This window comes from Rattus norvegicus, chromosome 7, assembly GCF_021556685.1.
Source record: "Rattus norvegicus strain SHRSP/BbbUtx chromosome 7, alternate assembly SHRSP_T2T, whole genome shotgun sequence".
Lineage (NCBI taxonomy): Eukaryota > Metazoa > Chordata > Mammalia > Rodentia > Muridae > Rattus > Rattus norvegicus.
In genome coordinates, this window is record NC_141540.1 from 107741665 (window position 1) to 107763978 (window position 22314).

At 40.3% G+C, this 22314-nt stretch overlaps 1 protein-coding gene across 2 annotated transcripts in view; it reads right to left on the minus strand.

Annotated features, from left to right (window-relative positions):
* Positions 1–22314, minus strand: part of Dnaaf11 (dynein axonemal assembly factor 11) — a 107336-nt gene that overhangs the window by 42047 nt on the left and 42975 nt on the right. For both annotated transcript variants that reach the window (NM_001025659.2, XM_087556468.1), the window contains 3 exon segments: positions 14494–14589; positions 15226–15295; positions 18918–18983. In NM_001025659.2, the coding sequence (NP_001020830.2) occupies positions 14494–14589; positions 15226–15295; positions 18918–18983 (232 nt within the window).

Sequence of the window (22314 nt, forward strand, 5' to 3'; positions counted from 1 at the left end):
AATTTTATTCAGCTATAAGTAAAGGTGAAATGTGAAGGCCAAAGGAGGAAACTATTTAAAAAATCCAGCAAGAGAGGTTACCTAAATCCAGAAAGACAAATGCCACATATTCTTTGTCAAATGTGGATCCTTGCTTCAACTTTTTAGACCTGTATGTTGAACCTACAGCTCCTGTAGAAGCCAGGGAAACAGAAAGGGATATTGAGTGGTGAATGCCTTAAGAGAGTGGAGTGTTAGGTAGATGGAGCAAGGGATCCAAGGGTAGAAGGGATTAAGCAGGAATGGGTGGTTTAAGGAGATAAAGGGAGAAGGAGTTGATTAATTAAAATAAAGGTTATATGAAAAAAGATACAAGGAAACATATTATTTGTAAGTCAATTAAAAGAAAAAAACTAGAATTATCTTGCTTGATTGGACTATACTACCCCTAGAAGCCATGGGTAATTAAACAGGTCTCCCATCATCAGATATGTTGGGATTTTTGGTTTCAGTGGTTTTTTTTTTTTTTGAGCTTTTTTAAATTGATTATGGTGTCCCTAGAGATCCTTGAAAATATAGCCTCTTGTTGTTCCTCTTGGTTGTCCACTGGAATAAGGTAAGATGGTACTACTGAAGACACCACACATCTTGATCAAAATATAGAGAAGCCAAGTCAGAACTAAGCTAAAATTTTTCTTTCTCATTAGCTTTCGTAATTCTGGTAGGTGCTATGAAAAGGTATTAGTGGTCTTAACAAGTGGTTCTATGAACTACAGTTCTAACCCAGGCAGGATATGACCACTGCTACAATAGTGGCTCAACCATCAAGGCAGCAAATGACAGCTCTCTTACTGGAATTAAGAAACTCCACTTTGCTGAAGAAAATTCATGTCTGGTATGTAACCCTGGTAAAAATCCATGCTTATGGAGGCCGTAGGCCCTAGAGGGGAACCAAATACCATCATTTAGCTAAGTGGACATTGCATCAAATTATAATGACTAGTCTTGGCTTAATCAGAAAATTGTCCCTTTACAGTGAATGATCGTAATACAGAGGCTCTTGGCTGCTCAGTCTGCTGAGAATAAGGTATAATTGAATGTTCAGCCCTCAACATTTATGCCATTCAGTCTAGGCTCAGTATTATCACAGAAGATGGGGCAAAAAACTCAAGAGACAGGAAAGGAAAAAGGGCAGTAGGGTGCTATTTTCTAAGAATGATACAGACATTCAATTAAGAACTTACAGCAGCTGAAATTTCATATAGTGGTAAATCACAATACTGTACCTACCAATAGCTAATGATGAATAGGGGAAAGGCTTATGAAGCAATACCTCTCCCTGTTGTACTATTTGACCACTAATGGATTCTGGGGCTATTAACTTCAGATTAATCCATACGGTTAAGCCCATCAGGATCCACAGAATAATTCCATACCTGTGGTCACAAGACAAGAAGGCCTATTGGGTCACAAAAACAAAAGGAAAATAAAAATTGTAAATGGGGGAATTGTTGACAAGGTTAGGGTAGTTAAGAGGGGATGTAATATGAGAGTAATCATAGGGCATTGTACACATGTATGGAACTGTAAAATAAATTTTGTTTCTTTAGCTATGATAAAATGCTGTGACAAAAAACCAACATAAGTGAGAGAGAGATTTATTTGGCTTGCAATTTCAATTTATTTTATATAATTTCAAGTAACCCACGGCAGGAATACAAGCAGCTAGTCACCTCACATTCATAGTCATGAGCTAAGACAGAATATATCTTTGCTTGCTTCATTATTCTTACCAGCTTTTTCCTTTCTCATACTGTTCAGTTCCCCAGCCTAGGGAATGATGCTGTTCACAGCAGGCTGGATTCTCCTTTTTTAATTAACAATCAAGATAGCCCCTGACAGACATGCCCATAGAACAACCTGATTTACATAATAAATTTCCAGATGATCTTAGGTTGTATCAAGTTGAAAATTAGAATTAACCAGCACAAAGAAAATATTTAATTAATGAAAATATAGTATAAAAAGAAAACATGTTCATTTAAGAGTCTTATAGTAAATTAGATCAGGGCAGTAAACACAGGAGAGGGTGTTTTTCATTTTCTTTTCTTCTTTGTTTTTAGAAAGAGGTATTTCTAAGATGTTTTTTGTATAAGATCCAGATAAGCAAATTCAATGAAATAGTACTGAGAAATAGAATTGCCAAAGAGAGGGAAAAATCACTCTTTGAAACGTGAGTGGAAATAAGATCCAGTGCCCCTTGGAGAAAAGGAGTTGAAAAGACTACAGGTCTGTACAACCAGAAAGGGGCTAGAAGGGCTGAAGTAAGTGGAGGTATCCTTTCCATGCTTTCATTTCCTCAGGGATAGAAGCTTCTTGAATAAGTTCAAAATGAGAAATAAAAAAGCAGTGCTGTGTATGTAATAGTCAAGCCTGGGGAAATGACTAAGGGCACTCCAGACCCACATAGCAGCCAGAGGGAGTCTATGTGGGCTACATAACTTGCACTGCATGTTTGAGTAAAGAAACATATGCCTGACTAATATGGAGGAAAGCTGTCTGGGTTTTATACAATCACGGTCTATTCTGTTGACTTTAATATATGACCTTCATCTCCTGTGTCTGGTGTAAGCAGAGTCAAACAACATGTTCTCCAACCAAAGTGGTAAGGCGTTCTGCTCTTCAGTTCCAACAGCAACTTCCTTAATCTCAGTTAATTACTCCGAATGAAACCCCAAAGGAAATCATGAAGCATCAGTGTTCCTGTAACTTGTCAACTGAGAATCTAGATGGGAGTTTAGCTTATGAATCAGTTCAACCTGATTCACATGAGCAAGCCCTCTTAGGGCATGCAAAAATTTAGTTAAATTTTGTTGAGCTGGACCAGGGTGACATCACATGCCCAGTGTCCCCAGGAAAATATTAAGAAGACTATCATATACATATTACCTAGTTTGGTGATGCATATGATGAACAGGCTGAAGGACAGGCATAAATTCTTAGGTAATGTGAAGAATAGCCTCATTCAAAATAAAAACTAAAATTATATATCTGTAAACAAACTTACAAATGTGCAATGACTGTATAGAGAAAATAAGTACAAGATTAAACTGTCTGAGGGACATACATGTTACAACAGAGGAGCATGTTATTGTATTTCAGGTTTTAATAATGGATACATATTTGTACCCCATACAATCTACAAACTCAGCTCAATCTAAAAAAATGCCATGGCTTAGATGTGGTTGTCCCTATCAAAGCTTACTCACCAGTGTAATGATATGAAAAGTGGTAAGACCCTTAAGAGGTGGCGCTTTCTGGAAGGTGACTGGTAAGGCCCTCTGTGAAGGGATCATGCAAGTCTTATGAAGTGGATTTGTTCCCAAGGGCAGTCTGTTCTAAATGGGCAAGCCAGAAACCTCTTCACTTTACTGCTGATTCTCTTAACACTTGGTACTCTGTGCATCACTCCCTGTCTCTAATCCCATGTACCCTCCACACCACTTCATGTATGATATTGGGATCTAGACAGGGGATCCTTATCAGACTTGTGTATTATATTGTTTGTTCTTCTAGAATTGAAGTCATGAGTCAAACTCATCCATCACTAGGCATTATGTTATAGCCACAGGGAAGGGGCTAAGATAATGTGGGACTTTGAGTGGGGATGATTTCCATAGATTCGTGTATCTGAATGCTTGAGCATAGAGAGTGATACTGTTAGGAGATGTGGTCATCTCATAGTAGATGTGTCACTTGTTAGAGAAAGGGTGTCACTATGAGACTGTGCTTTGAGGTCTCCTATGCTCAAGCTATATCCTGTGTATCAGAGTCTCCTTCTGTTGCCTTCAGATCAAGATGTAGAACTTTTGGTTCCATCAGCACCAAGTGTGCCTGCAAGCTGACATGCTTTCCACCCGGAGGAGTAATGGACCAGCCTCTGAAAATGCAAGCCAGCTCCAGGTAAATGTTTCCTTTTACAGGGGTTGCTATAATCATGGTGTGTCTCTTCACAGCAATAAAGTCCTAACTAAAAGAGATAACAATGACAAAACAATATGAACTAATATTTCAGTACCACATTAATAGCAACAAACAATATTAATTAAAAGTATGTATGTCTCAATACAAATATAAATTATATCCTAAACATTCTTCAATTACTTTGTTTTTTATCAATGTACATCGTATGTCGTGCTTACAACTTTTTGAGGCCTGGACTATTGCTATCATTTTATAAATGATGCATTAGAGGCATAGATGCATTAATTTTCCAGAGGCAACACAGATGTTAAGTAAAAGGAACAAGATTTGACTCCAGTTCTCTAGCTCCAGAGCTGGTACTTTTAACCTTTGTGTTCCATGGTATCAACATGGATGGCAACAGAAATTACAGTGAGCTGGCTTTGGGCTTTGTTGAATCTGATAGGCTTATTCTAAACATAATCTGAACAATACAAATGGGCAAAATGTGAAATAGCTGGAGATAATTGGTAATTAGGAGAGATGAATGTTTTAAATATTCAAATTCAGTTAGTACACACACACACACACACACACACACACACACACACACACACACACACACATCTATTCCCAATCAGGCTTTAGTCTAGATCACAGTGACAAGGCAGTCTGGAAAAGATGAAATCCTTTGTTCTCTAGAGGCTTATAATCTTGCTAATAAAAAGCAATAGAGAAATCAACTTCTGGGCCATAAAATCTATCAGAAAAGAAGACAGTAGAGTGAGATTCAAAGAATGCAGATGAAGGGGATCAGATGCCACTTCCTTAATCAAAGGATGTTTGAAAAGAAACCTGAGGGACAGGGCAACTTTTGAGACTGGCTGGGGTAGCAAAGCCCTGACCCACTCCCAAAAGGAAAATTGTCATACTTGTGAAAAAGCAAGGGAGCCGATGATGTCAGGAGATGTGAGGGAGAATGGTAGAAAACAAGATGCAGAAAGGGGGATGGGAAGGGGAGATATTGGGGAATTTGGCCTTTAATTCTAAGTGAAATAGGGAATCTGACACAGTCTGGTTAACATTTAGTATAAAGTGGTCATTTAGTCTGTTGCACTGAAAGCAAACCTCCAGGTCTTCCATGGAAGAAGAGTTAACTCTTGGACAGATGGCAACATCGGTCCTGACTGGATATATTCAATGTAATAAAGGCATGGGCCCCAGTGACTGAGATTCTGTTTCCATCACTCCCAAAGCAAAGGCTGAGGAACGAAGAGTTCTAGATGCCAGGAGGAAATCTCACTGAGCAGTGGACATGCCAGAGAAGCCTGAGAGATTTCCCACTCTATTGTGCACTTCCTGACGCTGCTTTTGTGAACAGCCAGAGGGTCTCATCACCTACAAATCTATGAGCCACTTCTAACCAAATAACAGCTCATGATCACACAGAAGGTGTGGTAGAACACAGCATGCTGGAGATATAGTGCTCATAATGTAAGATACAAAGATGGAGGACAGAGACAGGAGGCTGACACATGCACAGGCTTGTAACCTGAACATGTACAATCCAGAGTAGCTTACATAAGTGGCTGGTGTGGGACATTTTCAGATGGCTCTGATAGCCAAGCCAGCATGAAGAAGCTGAATTGGGAGCTGGGAGCTGGGAGCTCCCATTGATGTTAGCAACAGAAAATTTAGCCCTGACTTATGTGATGGGACCAGACTCAAACAGATACAATTTACCTACTGGTCAGCACTCTGCACAGATCTGAGATTCTTTGAGTAAGAAAAGAGAAAAATATCATTTTGACATCATGAAAAAATGCTGAAATGAAGAATCTGATATATAACTAGCCAAGCCTTGCAGCACAGTTCTGTATTGCAGCAACTCAGGAAGCTGAGGCACTTATCAAATCTCTACTAGACACTTGTCTGTCCTTGAATAAAAGTAGAAAAAAGAAGTCAGAGTGTGTGGTACAATGGAGGAGTAATGGCCCAGCATGGACACACCAAGCCCTGCATTCAATTTCTACATACTGAAAAGGAAATGCCAGGGTATTGTGGACTCAATGAAAATTCGTGTCCTGGCTTTTTCATTTTTATGGACACAAACTTTATCACTGAATCCCCACAAATCCATGCGTTACACTCACTGCCAATCTAGGCTCAATCAAGCAGGCCAGCCTTTGACAGTGTTCTTTACAAATACACTTACTGAATATCAACTCATGATTTTATCTAGATTATCTAAGGAGTATAAGATATTAATGACTTTGTTAGGTATTCCTGGGAATCCTAGTTTTGCTTAACATGCTGAGAAGACTGTTCTACAAGTAAATTGAGATGCTTCCTCTGACTGAATCGATTTTTTTTTTTTAGTTTTTAGGTGAGACGATGTATTTTTGTTTGCTATGCAAACCTTTTGAGTCAGAATTTCCCGTTACTTGAGCCAAGAGCATCTTAATCGTACAGTTTCCTTTTATCAATGAATTGTATGTGCTGTGCATATTGAAGGCTTATATGACCTTACAGTACACAGTAGACAGTGAGAAGGTCAATGCAGTAAAACGAGCATATCCATCATCTCAGAGTCACCCTTTGTGGCAAGAGCAACTACAGCCTGCTCGCATAGTGCAGTTCCCACATGCAAATTTCCTAATGCTAGTTTATCATCTTACACTTACTCTGTTCTCAGACCTTCCTGGTTTGTTTTCCATCTCTGTATGTTTGATTTTCAGAAATGTTCTACTTAGAATTAAGTTCTTGTGTTTTCTTTCTGTGCCTGACCTGTCTCACTTAGCATAATGTCCTCCAGGATCATCGACCCCTTACCAAATGTGCATATTCCTGTGTCTGAATATACAATACATGTGATATAGATCTACGTGAATTTAATCAATTTATTCATGGATATATACTAAGGTTTATTCTTACAATGTGTTTTAATATTCCAAGGGTTTTCCTTAGTAATTACAATGCAGGCCAGACTCATGCAACTCATGGGTAAGCCAGCAAATTCAGACATGGGATATCACTCTCTGAATTCAAGGTCACTGCTTTAAATGTTTCAGTGAGAAGGAACATATGAAGGTGTTAGCTTTCAGTAGCATTCTCTTTAATTATGATATAAATGAAGTTAGTTCTATTTATTAGCATTTAATGATTTTTAGAAAAAAAATAATTGTTGCCAACTTTATGTGCTTAAGAATGAAAAGGTATTAATTTAAGGCAAGGTTTGTTTATTCTCAGACGTCTGATGCCATTGCCTTCTTGTAGCAGTTAATAGAAGATGGCTGATTTATATGTCGATGCTTTTCACATGATTTTTAAGAGACAATCCTCGAAAGAAAACATTATCTAAGTTTATTACTGAAGACAAACCTCTTCATGGTTTACTTGCACCATCTCACCTCTATTCTTCACTTAATAATAAGCCATTTGTTGTGATTTTTAGGTTTTAACATGAAACATTTAGGCAATTTTAAAAAGAAGAAATCCTAGTCCTCAGGAGGCAAGGGCAAAAAGATCCCAGTCTAAGTCTCATTGGGTTACAGAAGTAAGCCTTACCCTCAAAACAACAATGATAACAGCCACAACCACCACCACAACACACAATGTAAACATGAGGAAGCATTTGTTTAAAACACCCATAAACAGTGACAACAGAGACATTCTGGTTCCATCGCCTGCCACCTGAACAAGGTACCTAATTGTGTCTCTAGCTTTCCCTTTAAGAACAGCAGTTATACTTTCACCTTTGCCTTGTCAGTTACACTGGAATCTTTCAAATAAACGGGTGGAGATTTGGGGGTGGGGTGATGCTCATGGTGTCACACAAATGCCTATTATGGAGGTCATTTTCTGTTCTTTTGGATTTCCCTGTAGTTATGTTCTAGTTAATATAGGCGCACTCCTTCAATTTGCTATGATCACTGAGGACAACTTGGTCCTCATAATGCTGTTTGTTATTCTTTTGGCTGACAACAAATTTTACTTTTTATTCTTTCCCCAGAATAAAAAAAAATGACTGATTACCTTTGGTCAATCTGCTGAGAAATTGGCTATGAAAAATGAAGGGCTAGTCAATCACTGTGGAAACCATATTGGTTAATCAAATTTATATTCTTCCTTACAGACACCCACTCCCCACTATCCTTTCTCTACCTGGCAAAGAAAACCCATTGCTACTTTATCTGTTATTCTTTTGGGTACCTAAGGGGCATTGAAGAAGGTAACTCCACCCTTGCTCAAAGAATGAGGTCTAATGAGAGAGGCCAATCAAAATGACAGCATCCCTTTGGCCACATTGGTTTCATCTTTCAGCCTGAGGCTAATCAAAACTAGATGGACTCTTCCTTTAATGGTACCACTTATTCAGGAGGGGATTTGCTCCAAGGTGATAATAGAGTCTCTCTGTGTGTCTTTGATTTCTGCTCATTTCTATTTCATGAGAGGTGAGAGTAAGGTAGGCAAGAAGTGTAATACCTGTCAGTTCCTGTGCTCGTCCGTGAAGAGAAGTTTGTCTGAAAGTAATCTGACATTTCAGAAATACCCTGGCTCAGCCTCTCTACTCTCTCCTACCTTCCTCTAAAAGACAAAATTGTTTTTTCAAGGTTAAAGTCAGTTTTGAAGTGAAACTCTACAAATGATAACAGAAAGTATATTAGCTCACTCAGATAACCATAAAGAATCTGGATACTTCACAGGGACAACTAAAAATTTTAAAGTCAGACTCCTTTAAAATTTTTTTCAGATTTCTCATGTCAGGTTTCTCATGTTAAGCCTATCACAGTATCAAGCACTGTCTCAGCCACCCAACTTCGAGATCAAAGGAAAATTGCATAAAAATCTAAAAGTAAAGAGAGACAATCCTTCCAGTCTTTAGAAGTTGTAAATGCCAGCACTTTAATCTACCGGGGAAGCGCAGACTATAGTTTTATATTCAATTTCCAGTCAACGTTGAAGGAGTCATTTAGAAATCATCTATAACCACAAAGCCTGCCCTTAACTCTTCATCCCTGGGGAGTCCCTAGCTAGTTGCTTGATTCCATTTTGAGCAACAATTCCAAAACCAGTTGTCTGAAGTTTCTGCCATGTTTCTGATTTTGACAGTTTTCTCTGACCTGCTGAGATGACTGTTATCAAGGTGGCAACCATTCTGACAACTCGAGTAAACATGTGTGTGTCCTCCTCAGACTCATCTTCCTTCTTGAAAAGGTTTATTTTGTAGACTTCCCTGGTACTTTGGTTTGTTGATCTTCCCAATTCTTTGATTACTTATCATGATGATGTACACTGGTTTTTTCCTCAAGCTCAAAATGCAGCTACATCTCTACTGCTTCACCCTCAACTCTTTCTTGCTTGTCTGTACTCTACTCTGACAGAAACTTTTTCATCTTTATTAACTTGAGTATTTTACTTATATTTCAATTGTTATTCCCCTTCCATGTTTCCGGGCCAACATCCCTCTAGCCCCTCCCCCTCCCTTTCTATATAGGTGTTCCCCTCCCCATCCTCCCCCAATTACCGCCCTCCCCCCAACAGTCACTTTCACTGGGGGTTCAGTCTTGGCAGGACCAAGGGCTTCCCCTTCCACTGGTGCTCTTACTAGGCTATTCATTGCTATGTATGCAGTTGGAGCCCAGGGTCAGTCCATGTATAGTCTTTAGGTAGTGGCTTAGTCCCTGGAAGCTCTGGTTGGTTGTCATTGTTGTTCATATGGGGTCTCGAGCCCCTTCAAGCTCTTCTAGTCCTTTCTCTGATTCCTTCAACTGGGGTCCCGTTCTCAGTTCAGTGGTTTAATGATGGCATTCGCCTATGTATTTGCTGTGTTCTGGCTGTGTCTCTCAGGAGAGATCTACATCTGGTTCCTGTCGGCCTGCACTTCTTTGCTTCATCCATCTTATCTAGTTTGGTGGCTGTATATGCATGGGCCACATGTGGGGCAGGCTCTGAATGGGTGTTCCTTCTGCCTTGACAGAAACTTTTTTAATACTCCCCCCGCCATTTCCTACCTGCCATCTCTATCTTCATAATTTCTAACTTCTATCAAGGTCTTTCCACTGAGCTTAAGACTGATGCATGTGAATGCCTATCTGAGATATCAGCTAGATGCCCCATGACATTTGTTATCTAAAATCACTATGTGAGCCTACAGCCCACTTTCCTCGAATTCTTCAGGAAGCCTTGCCAACTGAGATGACACCAGAATATGCTTGGTGCATTCTTAGTTAAAACATCCGTGACTTTCCTGAATCATTTTGGCATTCCCCTCAAAATATAATCTGAATTTGGTGACTCATCACCTGTCTGGCAGCTCCCAACAGTGTTCCCTCACTGAAGAGATTTCTCACTTCATTATTTTTGAGCCATTTTTTCCACCTTTTGGTTCTTAATCCACACAGAAGGTTTAAATTTTCCTCTTTAAATCAGGTCAGGGAACTGAAAAGATGCCTTAGCAGTAAAGGGTATACTGCTCTTGCAAAGGACTTGATTTCAGTTCCCAGAATCCATGTATGGAGGCTCACAGTTACCTATAACTGCAGTTCAAGGACATCTGACTCCCTCTTCTGGCCACTTTGGGCTCTGTTCATGCACGCACACACACACACACACACACACACACACACACACACACACCATTTAAAAATAAAATAAATATTTTTAAAAAATAGTTTTTAATGCTGAATTAAAGGGCATGGTTCTTAGACTACCATCCATATTTCTTGTTATAGCTCATAAAATTCATGGAAACCCCTTCAGCCAGCATTTCTGACATCTTCTTTCTATTGTGTTTATTATGTTTCAATTAGTCTACATTTTCTATGCAGTAACCTCACTCCCATTATAGTTTCATTTTACTTGTTGTTCTTTTTACTTATTGTCATCCCCTATATACACATGGATCATGTACACCAAGTCTCAGTTTAAATGGTTTCTTGGTTGCTGTTCTATCATTGTGAAGAGACAATTCTCTCAATTAGTGGAAGAGGGCATTTGATTGGGTGCTTGCTTACAGTTTCAGAGACTTAGACCATTATCATCAAGACAGGGACCATGGATTCCCACTGACAGGCATGGCACTGAAGAAGTAAGAAGTAACTGATACATACTTCCTGACTTCCTGAGAGAGAGAGAGAGAGAGAAAGCTTGATGCAGGTTTTTGAAACTTCAAAGCCCACTCTACAGTTACACAAAGCTACCTCTACTCCAACAAGACCACACCCCTAATCCTTTTAATCTGTTTGAACAATTTACATTCCTTGACAACCAAGCATTCAAATAAATGAGCCTATGGCAGTCATTCTTATCCAACATAACACCACAAATGTCACGTTTCTATAGGTGCCTAACTTGATCCTTCCTTCTAAAAGGACTAGTCACAGGACTTCAGTCAACCACTTTATCTTAATTCTCTCACATATCTTCAGAACAGGGCTGAGTTCAACCTAAAATAATCTTGTTGTTTAACTGTGGTCTCTTCGTTCATTCAGATACTGGAGCAGTATCCAGCTGGATGCTAGTATGTGCCCATCATGTTGAAGAATAAAATCAAGGTAGAATTGTTATTCAACTGAATTTATCAAGAAGCTGCCTCGGTTTTCTCTAATGTATCCACAATAAAGAATTTCATTAAGAGTTATTCTTCAGTCACTGATGGATTCTCTCCTGTATGCCTTCTGACTCTTTTCCTGACTTATCTGAACTCTGTCCTCTGCTGCAGCCACACAGACTTTATTCTTATCACCCTGTACAAAGCTTAAGTCCAAGTGGATAAAGGACCTCCACATCAAACCACATACACTCAAACTAATAGAAGAAAAACTAGGGAAGCATCTGGAACACATGGGCACTGGAAAAAATTTCCTGAACAAAACACCAATGGCTTATGCTCTAAGATCAAGAATCGACAAATGGGATCTCATAAAACTGCAAAGCTTCTGTAAGGCAAAGGACACTGTGGTTAGGACAAAAGGGCAACCAACAGATTGGGAAAAGATCTTTACCAATCCTACAACAGATAGAGGCCTTATATCCAAAATATACAAAGAACTCAAGAAGTTAGACCGCAGGGAAACAAATAACCCTATTAAAAATGGGGTTCACCCCAGTGAACTAGACTGTGTGGGGGGCGGCAATGGGGGGAGTGTTGGGAGGGGAACACCCATAAGGAAGGGGAGGGGGGAGGGGGATGTTTGCCCGGAAACCGGAAAAGGGAATAACACTCGAAATGTATATAAGAAATACTCAAGTTAATAAAAATAAATAAATAAAAAATAAATTCACGGAACGAAAAAAAATGGGGTTCAGAGCTAAACAAAGAATTCACAGCTGAGGAATGCCGAATGGCTGAGAAACACCTAAAGAAATGTTCAACATCTTTAGTCATAAGGGAAATGCAAATCAAAACAACCCTGAGATTTCACCTCACACCAGTGAGAATGGCTAAGATCAAAAACTCAGGTGACAGCAGATGCTGGCGAGGATGCAGAGAAAGAGGAACACTCCTCCATTGTTAGTGGGATTGCAGACTGGTACAACCATTCTGGAAATCAATCTGGAGGTTTCTCAGAAAACTGGACATTGAACTGCCTGAGGATCCAGCTATACCTCTCTTGGGCATATACCCAAAAGATGCCTCAACATATAAAAAAGACACGTGCTCTACTATGTTCATAGCAGCCTTATTTATAATGGCCAGAAGCTGGAAAGAACCCAGATGCCCTTCAACAGAGGAATGGATACAGAAAATGTGGTACATCTACACAATGGAATATTACTCATCTATCAAAAACAATGACTTTATGAAATTCGTAGGCAAATGGTTGGAACTGGAAAATATCATCCTGAGTGAGGTAACCCAATCACAGAAAAACACACATGGTATGCACTCATTGATAAGTGGCTATTAGCCCAAATGCTTGAATTACCCTAGATGCCTAGAACAAATGAAACTCAAGACGGATGATCAAAATGTGAATGCTTCACTCCTTCTTTAAAAGGGGAACAAGAATACCCTTGGCAGGGAATAGAGAGGCAAAGATTAAAACAGACACAGAAGGAACACCCATTCAGAGCCTGCCCCACATGTGGCCCGTACATATACAACCATCCAATTAGACAAGATGGATGAAGCAAAGAAGTGCAGGCCTACAGGAGCCGGATGTAGATCGCTCCTGAGAGACACAGCCAGAATACAGCAAATACAGAGGCGAATGCCAGCAGCAAACCACTGAACTGAGAACAGGACCCCCGTTGAAGGAATCAGAGAAAGAACTGGAAAGCTTGAAGGGGCTCGAGACCCCATATGAACAACAATGCCAAGCAACCAGAGCTTCCAGGGACTAAGCCACTACCTAAAGACTATACATGGACTGACCCTGGACTCTGATCTCATAGGTAGTATTGAATAGCCTAGTAAGATCACCAGTGTAAGGGGATGCCCTGGGTCCTGCTAAGATTGAACCCCCAGTGAACGTGATTGTTGGGGGGAGGGTGGCAATGGGGGGAGGATGGGGAGGGGAACACCCATAAAGAAGGGGAGGGGGAGGGTTAGGGGGATGTTGGCCCTTAAACCGGGAAAGGGAATAACACTCGAAATGTAAATAAGCAATACTCAAGTTAATAAAAAAAATAATAATGGGTCGGGGGAAAAAAAAGTCCCATACTGTCTTTACCTTTCTTGTCTTCTTGATATTTAGTGTTCTGTTTTCCATGAATCACAGTCAATGGACCTTTCAAAGTTGATCACACACCTCTTCTCTATCAAACTTTTCAGTAACTCCACTATTTCTACCACATGTTTTCATGAATTCTTCTCCAACTGTGTAAAGTCATGAACGTATAACCATGTCTCCCCATTAAAATCAGTAAAGATCTAAAGTTTCATATTCATCTTTAATCCAGCAGCTGATACTAGATGAGTATTCAATAAACATACTGAACTGAATCAACATGACCTAATACCATGTGAAAATACAAAGAATGGATCATCTGTTTTCCCCCAGATGAATAAAGTTTAAGGAGAATTAACATGTACATTATATTATAAAAATTATATTATTAATATCATGGAATGCTATCCATATTGTGAGTTCTGTTCACATTTATGATTCTTAAAAAACATAAATACTAGAAGCCTGGAAGTATTGGTAATTTTCCAAAAGTTACAAAATTATTATGCTGAATGCTTAGAAATCCAGTATTTTTAGAGCACCAAGACCAACTAGACTTCCAGGAAGCAGACAGGATGATTGAGACCAGTCTAACTTAGAAGAACTATGTGATCTCTCTCTCTCCATGTGCTACCCAGACTCTGGTCTGAAGACCTGGCCAAATTCAGAGTCATCTTGGGCCCTAGTCACACCCCAGTGTTTCTTCTTCACTGTTTCTTCTCAGGGCCCTTTGTACTTGTATGTGAGAAGATGTGAAAGTTTTTCTGCTTCTCTGAAGTAATTTTACCCTGATCAGAAGTCATTGTTAACCACAAGTCACACTCTTTCAGAAACCAACACACTCAGACGTGAAGTTTGTTTAAATGTCATTTCCTACCTTGGGCATGCAGATCAGCAAATGTCCTGTTGTCTGAGACCTTTTAGCAGAGCTGCTGTCAGGCTGGACCTCTGCAGAAAGGGCAAGCTGAAATGGCTGGGTATGAGAAGGAAGCATAGAGAACAGGGCCATATTACAAAAGCCCACCTCAAGGGGTATCTTTGTTACAAATTCATCACACACATGTTAAAGTAAGAAAACTGCTTAGATGCATTAAAATATATTCTAAAAGCTACTCTTGGTTTGCATGATCCATGTTAGCTGGTTTTATGTTCAATCTAAAGTGTATTCTGTGAAGTATTCATGAGTCCACCTAGGGTGGAAAGTTCATTTATAAATAAAGCATCAATATATTCCCATTTTAATGTCTCTCTGGGCTAATCCAAATGTATGCTCAGAATCAGAAACTATCCTCTTTCAAAATGATAAAATTATAGCTTTCATGAATGAACTCAGTGACCATTTAGAATAGTCATTCAATTGAACTTTGCAGCCATGTTACTAACTTTTAAGAAAAATATGACACAGCAGGTGCAGGTTTAAGGCACTTCCATTCCTGAGATATTGAAAGTCACATCCATGTCCACTGCATACCATTCCTGTGGTGTGAAAGGGCATGCCCAACAAACAGGGCACTGTCAGGGTTTCAGTTAGGACTTTTTTTAAAAAAAACTGGGACCAGGTGGCTTAGATGTACCTTTCAAAATGGCAGTATCCCACAGTTATGCCTACCTTTCCTTTGACCATTACTCGAACATAGGTTGGCTGCACATCAACCTCAATTAAAGAGGTGTCCATGTACCTTCAAAATCAAGCACACCACATCTTGTAATTGTCAAAAAAAGAAAAAAGAAAAACTATTCAACTCAAAAAGCAAACACATGAACGCATGCTTACATGACCACTTAAGATAAAGTTTGAAACATCCACACCAAACTGCCCCTAAAATACTAAGCTTAACTTATTCCTAGTCCAGAGGAAATTCAATATATCAGCAATTTCATTTTTAGACATATAAGCACACTTGGCATTGATTGCCCCAGCCCAAAAATATATTAGGTCTAAAATGCCAGAGGTTTGCAAAAGAAAAAATGGCTTGTCATGTTCTTCCATGAATATTTTATTTTAAGCCCCCAGGATTTCAGTGGCAGTGAATGCTGGATCCACCACACTCTGGGCCCACAGCCACTGGCTCTGCTTTTTGGACGCCTCCAATGCCCTGCAGCTGTTGTACAGCTGCACTGGACCAATGCTGTTGGAAAGGCAGTTCCTTTCCCCAGAAGGGACAAGCTATTCAACAGGGATGGCAGCCACCCGTAGCCCTCCAGATTTCAAACCACACACTAAAATAAGTTTTGCCAAGTAGCCATATTTTAAAAACTGATTTTGAATATAAGAAATAGGACAATGACTCAAAAATCACAAATTTTAAGACAGGGAAGGTTATCCAGGGAGCTAGTGGGCTTTGGGATCAGATGGGCTTCTGAGAAATTCACTCCATGGACTCCTGCTTCAAGGCATTAGACCATATTTCTGAACTGCTCTCAGCCCATTTCTTCCTCTGAACAGTGAAGAATACCCTCCCCTCTGAAGTGCTCTGAAGGCATGTGAGCTGTGTCCCTTAGACTGTTCATGTTAATTAAGAATTACATCATCTGCTTTTAAATCATAATATTAACAACAACAAAAAAGTCTTCCCCCAAACTCAGGCTTCTCATTTACCTGCTTCTACCTTCAAGGTCTTCCTCTCTGTTTTTTTCTACCACTTATTTTATTTTATTTTATTTATATGAGTACACTGTAGCTGTCTTCAGACAAACCAGAAGAGGGCATTGGATCCTATTATAGATGGCTGTGAGCCACCATGTAATTGCTGGGAATTGAAATCAGGACCTCTGGAAGAACAGTCAGTGCTCTTAACCACTGAGAGCAAACTTCTTCTCATCTCCCTGTTTCTATTGCGCAGGTTGACAAGTTTCACTAGCCAACCCACACTATCAACCACCCGCACCACACACTCGCATTCTGTATCCCTGAGCTCTCTTTCTAGCTTATTTTCCTGCATATAGCTTTTCTCCCTCTGAGGCTACTCATGAGGAATCTGACTGCTTAGTGCCTGTGTCCCCTGCCAGGGGTATAGATAAAAAGAGCCATGGGCATCTGGGTATGTAGGTGACAATGTCATCAAGCCTTTTGCAGAAGAAGGTATTCTCTAAGTGCATTTGATTAAGACAGGATAATCCTTGATGCATGGATTGAACTTCATCTGTAGTCTCATGTGCTGACACAGATAGCAAGGGATTTTAGCACAATTAAAACTTCAGAAATAACCTAATTAATATGAGACAGACTGAAAAGGGTGGAACCAGGAATACTTAACCCCAACCCCAGAAAAACAAAAACAAAAATGGGAGCTGTAGAGCTGTAAAAACAGAGGAGATGAAACCAGTGAGGGAAAGATGGAGTGTCCTTCAAAGGCAGGGTGGATCAAGCAGCAAGTAGGCAGAGAATGGAGTAGGTTTGGTAGGCAAGAGCATTGTGTGAAGGAGAGCATCTAAGATTAACTATTCACTCAGCACAGCCAATGTGAAAGAAACACAAACACACATAACTTAAAAAATAAACAGTGTGTAGAATACCCACATCATAGAATATTATGTAGCCATAAAAAGGGTGGGAAAGTGGATAAGCCATGAATTCATTATGGTAAGTGAAAACAGTCAGACAGAGGCCATGTATTGTATTACTCCATCTATATAAAATTTTTACTGTGTGCTCATTTCAGGATACAGATCTTACATTAGTGATGACCACGAGGAGGAAAAAATGAAGAGTACTAGGTGGAGATGGGGTCGAGATAATGCTGTCAAATGACTAAACAACATTGTGAATTTACCAAGCGCTACTGAACTGTACCCTCCCAAATGTGTTGGCACAATACATTTTATGTTATGTGTACTTTTGCCACAATTATAAAGGCAGAGCTGGAAGGAGACCTAAGCAATTATGTTCTGGCTTCTCCAGTTTTCGTTTATGTTGACAGAAGCCACTCTCTGAAAATATGCCTTCTTTTAGATCATTACAGAATAACTGTCTCACTCACCTTCCATGGCTACTGCAAAATTAAATGTAACACAGAACATGTAGGAAGTCATTAACAACACACTGGCCTTTATCAGAGCACTCTTGGACATGTTCATGGACTCCATTGCTGCTATTCATTCATTCATTCATGCACTGAGTCTGTGGTCCTCCTAATAGGCATGGGCTACTATTGAAGGTACTAGAGAGGTACAGCCCAATGAACATAGACATCAGAATTTTAAAACACAAGGAAATCTAAACTTTGTCAGAAACCAGGTGAAGGACAAGGAGTGATGGAAGTTCTGAGGAAAGGCAGTCTCTATTCTTCTCAGAGAGTGGGCAGGGTTTTCTCTCATAAGATGACATCTCATCAGAGGCTGAAGGACAGAGACATTGATAATAACAATGACACAGGCACAGGGAATGGGAATGATCAGAAGTCACTGAGGCAGTGGTCCCAATCGAACACTGTCAAGCAATGAGGTGCAGTGACCTGGACTCTTTCAGATTCATGCCACAGGAAGGGTAGGTGATAATACAGGCAGAGTGTTGAGGGTCAAATCCCAGTAGCTTTAGAGGAGAAAAATAATGCTCTGCTATGACCATGAGGGGCAAACATGTCACCTTGCCACTGTGGTTATGCCTGTCCACTGGAATAAAGTACACTGAGAACCAGTTATAATGTGGCAATCTCAGAGCAGAGGACATCTTGTGGTCCAGGGCTCTAATATGGAATGAGGCAGAGAAGGTTGACCACCGAAGACTCATTCGTATGTCACAGTGTTTTGAAAAAAAGAGAGTCATAATAATAGAGTAATAGTCATGGCGCAAAGGGAACTTGGATATGCACATCAGAAACCAGCACAGCTCTGAGAATCACTTCAACCCCAGTCTACGTGGTTTGAGAGTTCAAAGACATGGGGCTCTCGGGTTATCGATTCACCCTCCCCTTTCATCTTTGTTTAACATTACAGTGAAGGATGTCGAGATGGCTCAGTGGCTAAGAGTGCTTCTTGCTCTTGCAAGAGGACCTGGGATGGGGTACCAAACACAATGGCTTGTGACTGCCTGTGATTCCAGCTCCAGAGACTCCACTGACCTCTTTTGGTCTCTGTGGGCACCAGGCATGTACACAGTATACATACATTCACATAGGCAAGCATTCATACATATAAAATAGAAAAGAAATCTATTTTTAAAATGACAGTGAATACGCTATCTCTTTGAAACAGCAAGTCAAGTTCCATTTCTGTGTTACAGAACTCGGGGTGGGGAGGGGGTGCTACTTAGAAAGAGATCTGACAGAAGGGCCATGAGATGAATGTATAAAAATTATTTACCTATAGACAGCCAGGTCCAGGATGATCTGGTTGTGTTTCTCATCATCTTTCAAGGAGAAATCAAGTCTAAAAAAGATGCATTTGGCGGGGGGTGGGGGGCGTGTGGAGAAGGATGCCTTTAGTACATTGTGAAGGTAAACTCATCATTTAATCAAACTAAAAGACAACCGGTATATAAAAATTCTCAATGACAAACTTATTTTTGCTAATCACACAATAAGACATCTATGCTAATTTATTTTTTTTTAAGAAGCCCAGGAAACCAATTGATAAATTACTCTTACTGACTTTGTTGCTGCTTAAGGGTTTCAAAGTAAATTCCATCTAAAGCATTTGCTTTGGTGCAGAGATGGAGACACCTGGTGGCTGAAGTGCTTGCTTTCATGCTTTCATTTCCTTTGCGTTTGCTAGAACCCAGCATGGGTTTCTTTCTGGGGACACAAATGCTGCCTCTGTGTGCTGTGTTTCCAAAGCCCCTCAGTCCCAGCATTCTTCCTTCTTTTTCTTCTTGCCATATTTTTCCCATGTCCTTCCCTATTGCTATTCCTCCTGACCTTGGAAAAGCTGAGATACAGCCAGTAATTTGTGATGCCTATTTTATAGTTAAAGAAACAGAGGTTCACAGAAGAGGACATGATTGGAGAAAAGGCCCAGGAACATAGGCAAGAGCCAAGGCCCCTGATCCTTCAGCTATATGCCCTGGCTGAGCCCTAAGTGTAACTGCCTCGCTGACAGCATATCCCACAGAATTACTTGGTCAGTTTTATTTTGAGCAACTAATGTATTAAACTGTAATATGTATAATCCAACATTAAGCAATAGATACTAAATTGGGAGATACAAATTAACCTCTGGATTTGGCTATTTTCTACAGGTCTACTGCAGCAGGGACTCTTGCTGTTCTCAACAATCTAACCACAGGGGTCTTCTACAGGGCCTCAAACAAGCCATGCACTCCTTATCTTCTGTGTGATATCCTCTCCACCTTGATTGTTTATCCCACAATTCCATAGTCCATGAATTTAAAATTTCTTTCTACATAACTTAAAACTAGTTTTAGAAGTTTGTTCTGTGTCAAAGATCACCAGTTAGGTCTCTGCTATTTTCCCTTTATCTCTAGTAATAGCTTTCCATGAAGTATTTGGTTATACTGAACAAAAATGACATTTCCTATCCTCCCTTGCACCAAGACTAGGAGATATGAAAGGATGTGTTGTAGGCACTTTCCAGGATTTTCTCTTAAGAAAACATGTGTGTCCTTTCTTAACTGACTTCTTTAATTAGCTGAGAATAACAGAGCATCCAAAACATGAATCCCAGAGGCGACTTATCAGGGCATTGTAGCTGTCTAGGTAAAGGGCAGCATTGACTCACCCTAAGATAGAAATGAAGGAGTTGATGAATAGTTGGACTCTGGGAATATTGAAATTAAAGTATTTGGAGATCACTGATAAAAGTAAAGAAAAGGAGAATCTGGGATCAAGGGGATTTGGATTTTAGAGCCAATGAGTAGATGATTGCTAAAGAGATGGAGACAGTGGGAGGTAAGTTTGTGGGGGTGAGGAGATGGAGAGGAGGAAGTGGGGAGATGGAAATTGGTTGTTCTTTTTCATTCATGTATGTCAACAAACTAATGCCATCTAGCTAACTGTATATAGAAGCCTTGAACTCAAAGAGGAGGCAGGATCTTGATATGAGTAATGTGAACACTGTAGTCAAATGTAGTTAAAGCTAGAGGGTTTGTTTGGGGTATGTATTTTCACCACATGTAAAGTTTTCATCTTTTTTTTCTCCCCCTAAGTTGTCCTGAAATCTCCTCCCCTCCTTGTCTACCCAAGTTTATTCTCCTGTCCCTCCCCCTCCCTCGTCCCCCTCTCACTCCTCTTCCTTCCTCCCCCTCCCTCTCAAAAAAAAGAAAGAAAAATAAAAAAAGGAAAAAACAAAACATAGAGTCTATTTGGTATTAGTTAACTATTTCTGAGCACAGGGCCTGTCGTGGGGTGTGGTTGACACACCCAGGGCCACTCCATTGGAGAAAACTGATTTTCCCTTTCCTAGCAGGTATCAACAGCAAATACCTGCTTGGTTAGGGGTGGAAGACTTTGTACCCACTTTCCTTCTCTGTGCTTAGAAAAGCCAGAGGATTTGATGAAGTCCTGGCCCAGAAAACATGCTAAAACAAGGACAGCTGAGAAAACTGAAGCTCATAGGAGGCAAGGCCGAGGATCTGCCCAAGCATAAGGGAAGAGCCACGATTCTGCTTTAACAGGGAAGGAGCTCTCTTCCATCCAAGTTTCCAACGTAGAGTAAGGTGGGACCTGTCTATAAATGATCACTGTGCAAATGATGGGACTAAAGAAATTTTTGGATAATGCAATATTCAGAAATGGATTCAAGATGAAATATGAAGCAAAATGTCAAAGACTGAGTACTGACAAGTCTGCCAGGAAATTTGGCTGCAGCTGAAGGCAGAGAAGCAGAAGTTGACAGAAACTGGAGGGGGTGGTCTTAGTTTTGTTCTTTAAGATTAAAGTTACTAAAATATGCCTATATCCTGGTGCTGTTGGTCCAGTGAAGTGTCAACGAGTGATGCAGAGAGCAGAGGACTCTGAGAAGCTAAGCCTTAGATAGTAAGATAAACTGAACAGTGAGTTAGCAAGGGGGCTGGGTTTTGACAGCATAGCCATCATAGCAGGAGAATGCTGTCTACCAGAGGAAACGGAGAATTCCTGGTTGATTTTGTTGTTCTAGTGAAGTAAGAAAGAAGGTCTTTGGTTAGGTCTATGGGAACATAAGGCAGTGCTGGAGATGAGGAGGAGGAAAAGGTGTGACCTCTGCCTGCAAGTGACTGAGCGAATGTTTACCAGGACGGTAAAGAGAAACCACAGATGGCTTGAGACTTGTGGTATCTGCACCTGCATCAAGAGCAGTTGTTAAAGGTGGCTGCCTCACTCCATGGACACTGAGCAGAGGGGAATGCTCAAGATTAAACAATGCTGGGATCTGTGGCTTGGTGATGGTGGACAGAGGGAAAGATGGGAGCTGCGAATTCTGCTGAGGATGGGTTTCTATGAGAGATATAAAATCCACAACAGCAAGAGAACACAGTGTGAGGACAATAAACAAAGCTATAGGGTGAGTGGATTCTTGTGTGGCTAGAGCCTGACTGCTGAAATAGAGGGAGTCTGAGACACTGGGGATGACATTCAGTGAGTTGACGAGGTTAAGGCTTAGGACATGGCAGCAATAGAGGGATAAAATGAGAATCTTATGACTGAGCTGAAGGGAGAATAATATATCAAAGTTCACCAGAACAAAGGATGGGGTTGATGAGGAAGAGAAATTGTGGCCCAGATGCTAGGACCTCCTTACATGAAGTGAGAGGGCAGGTAATTGG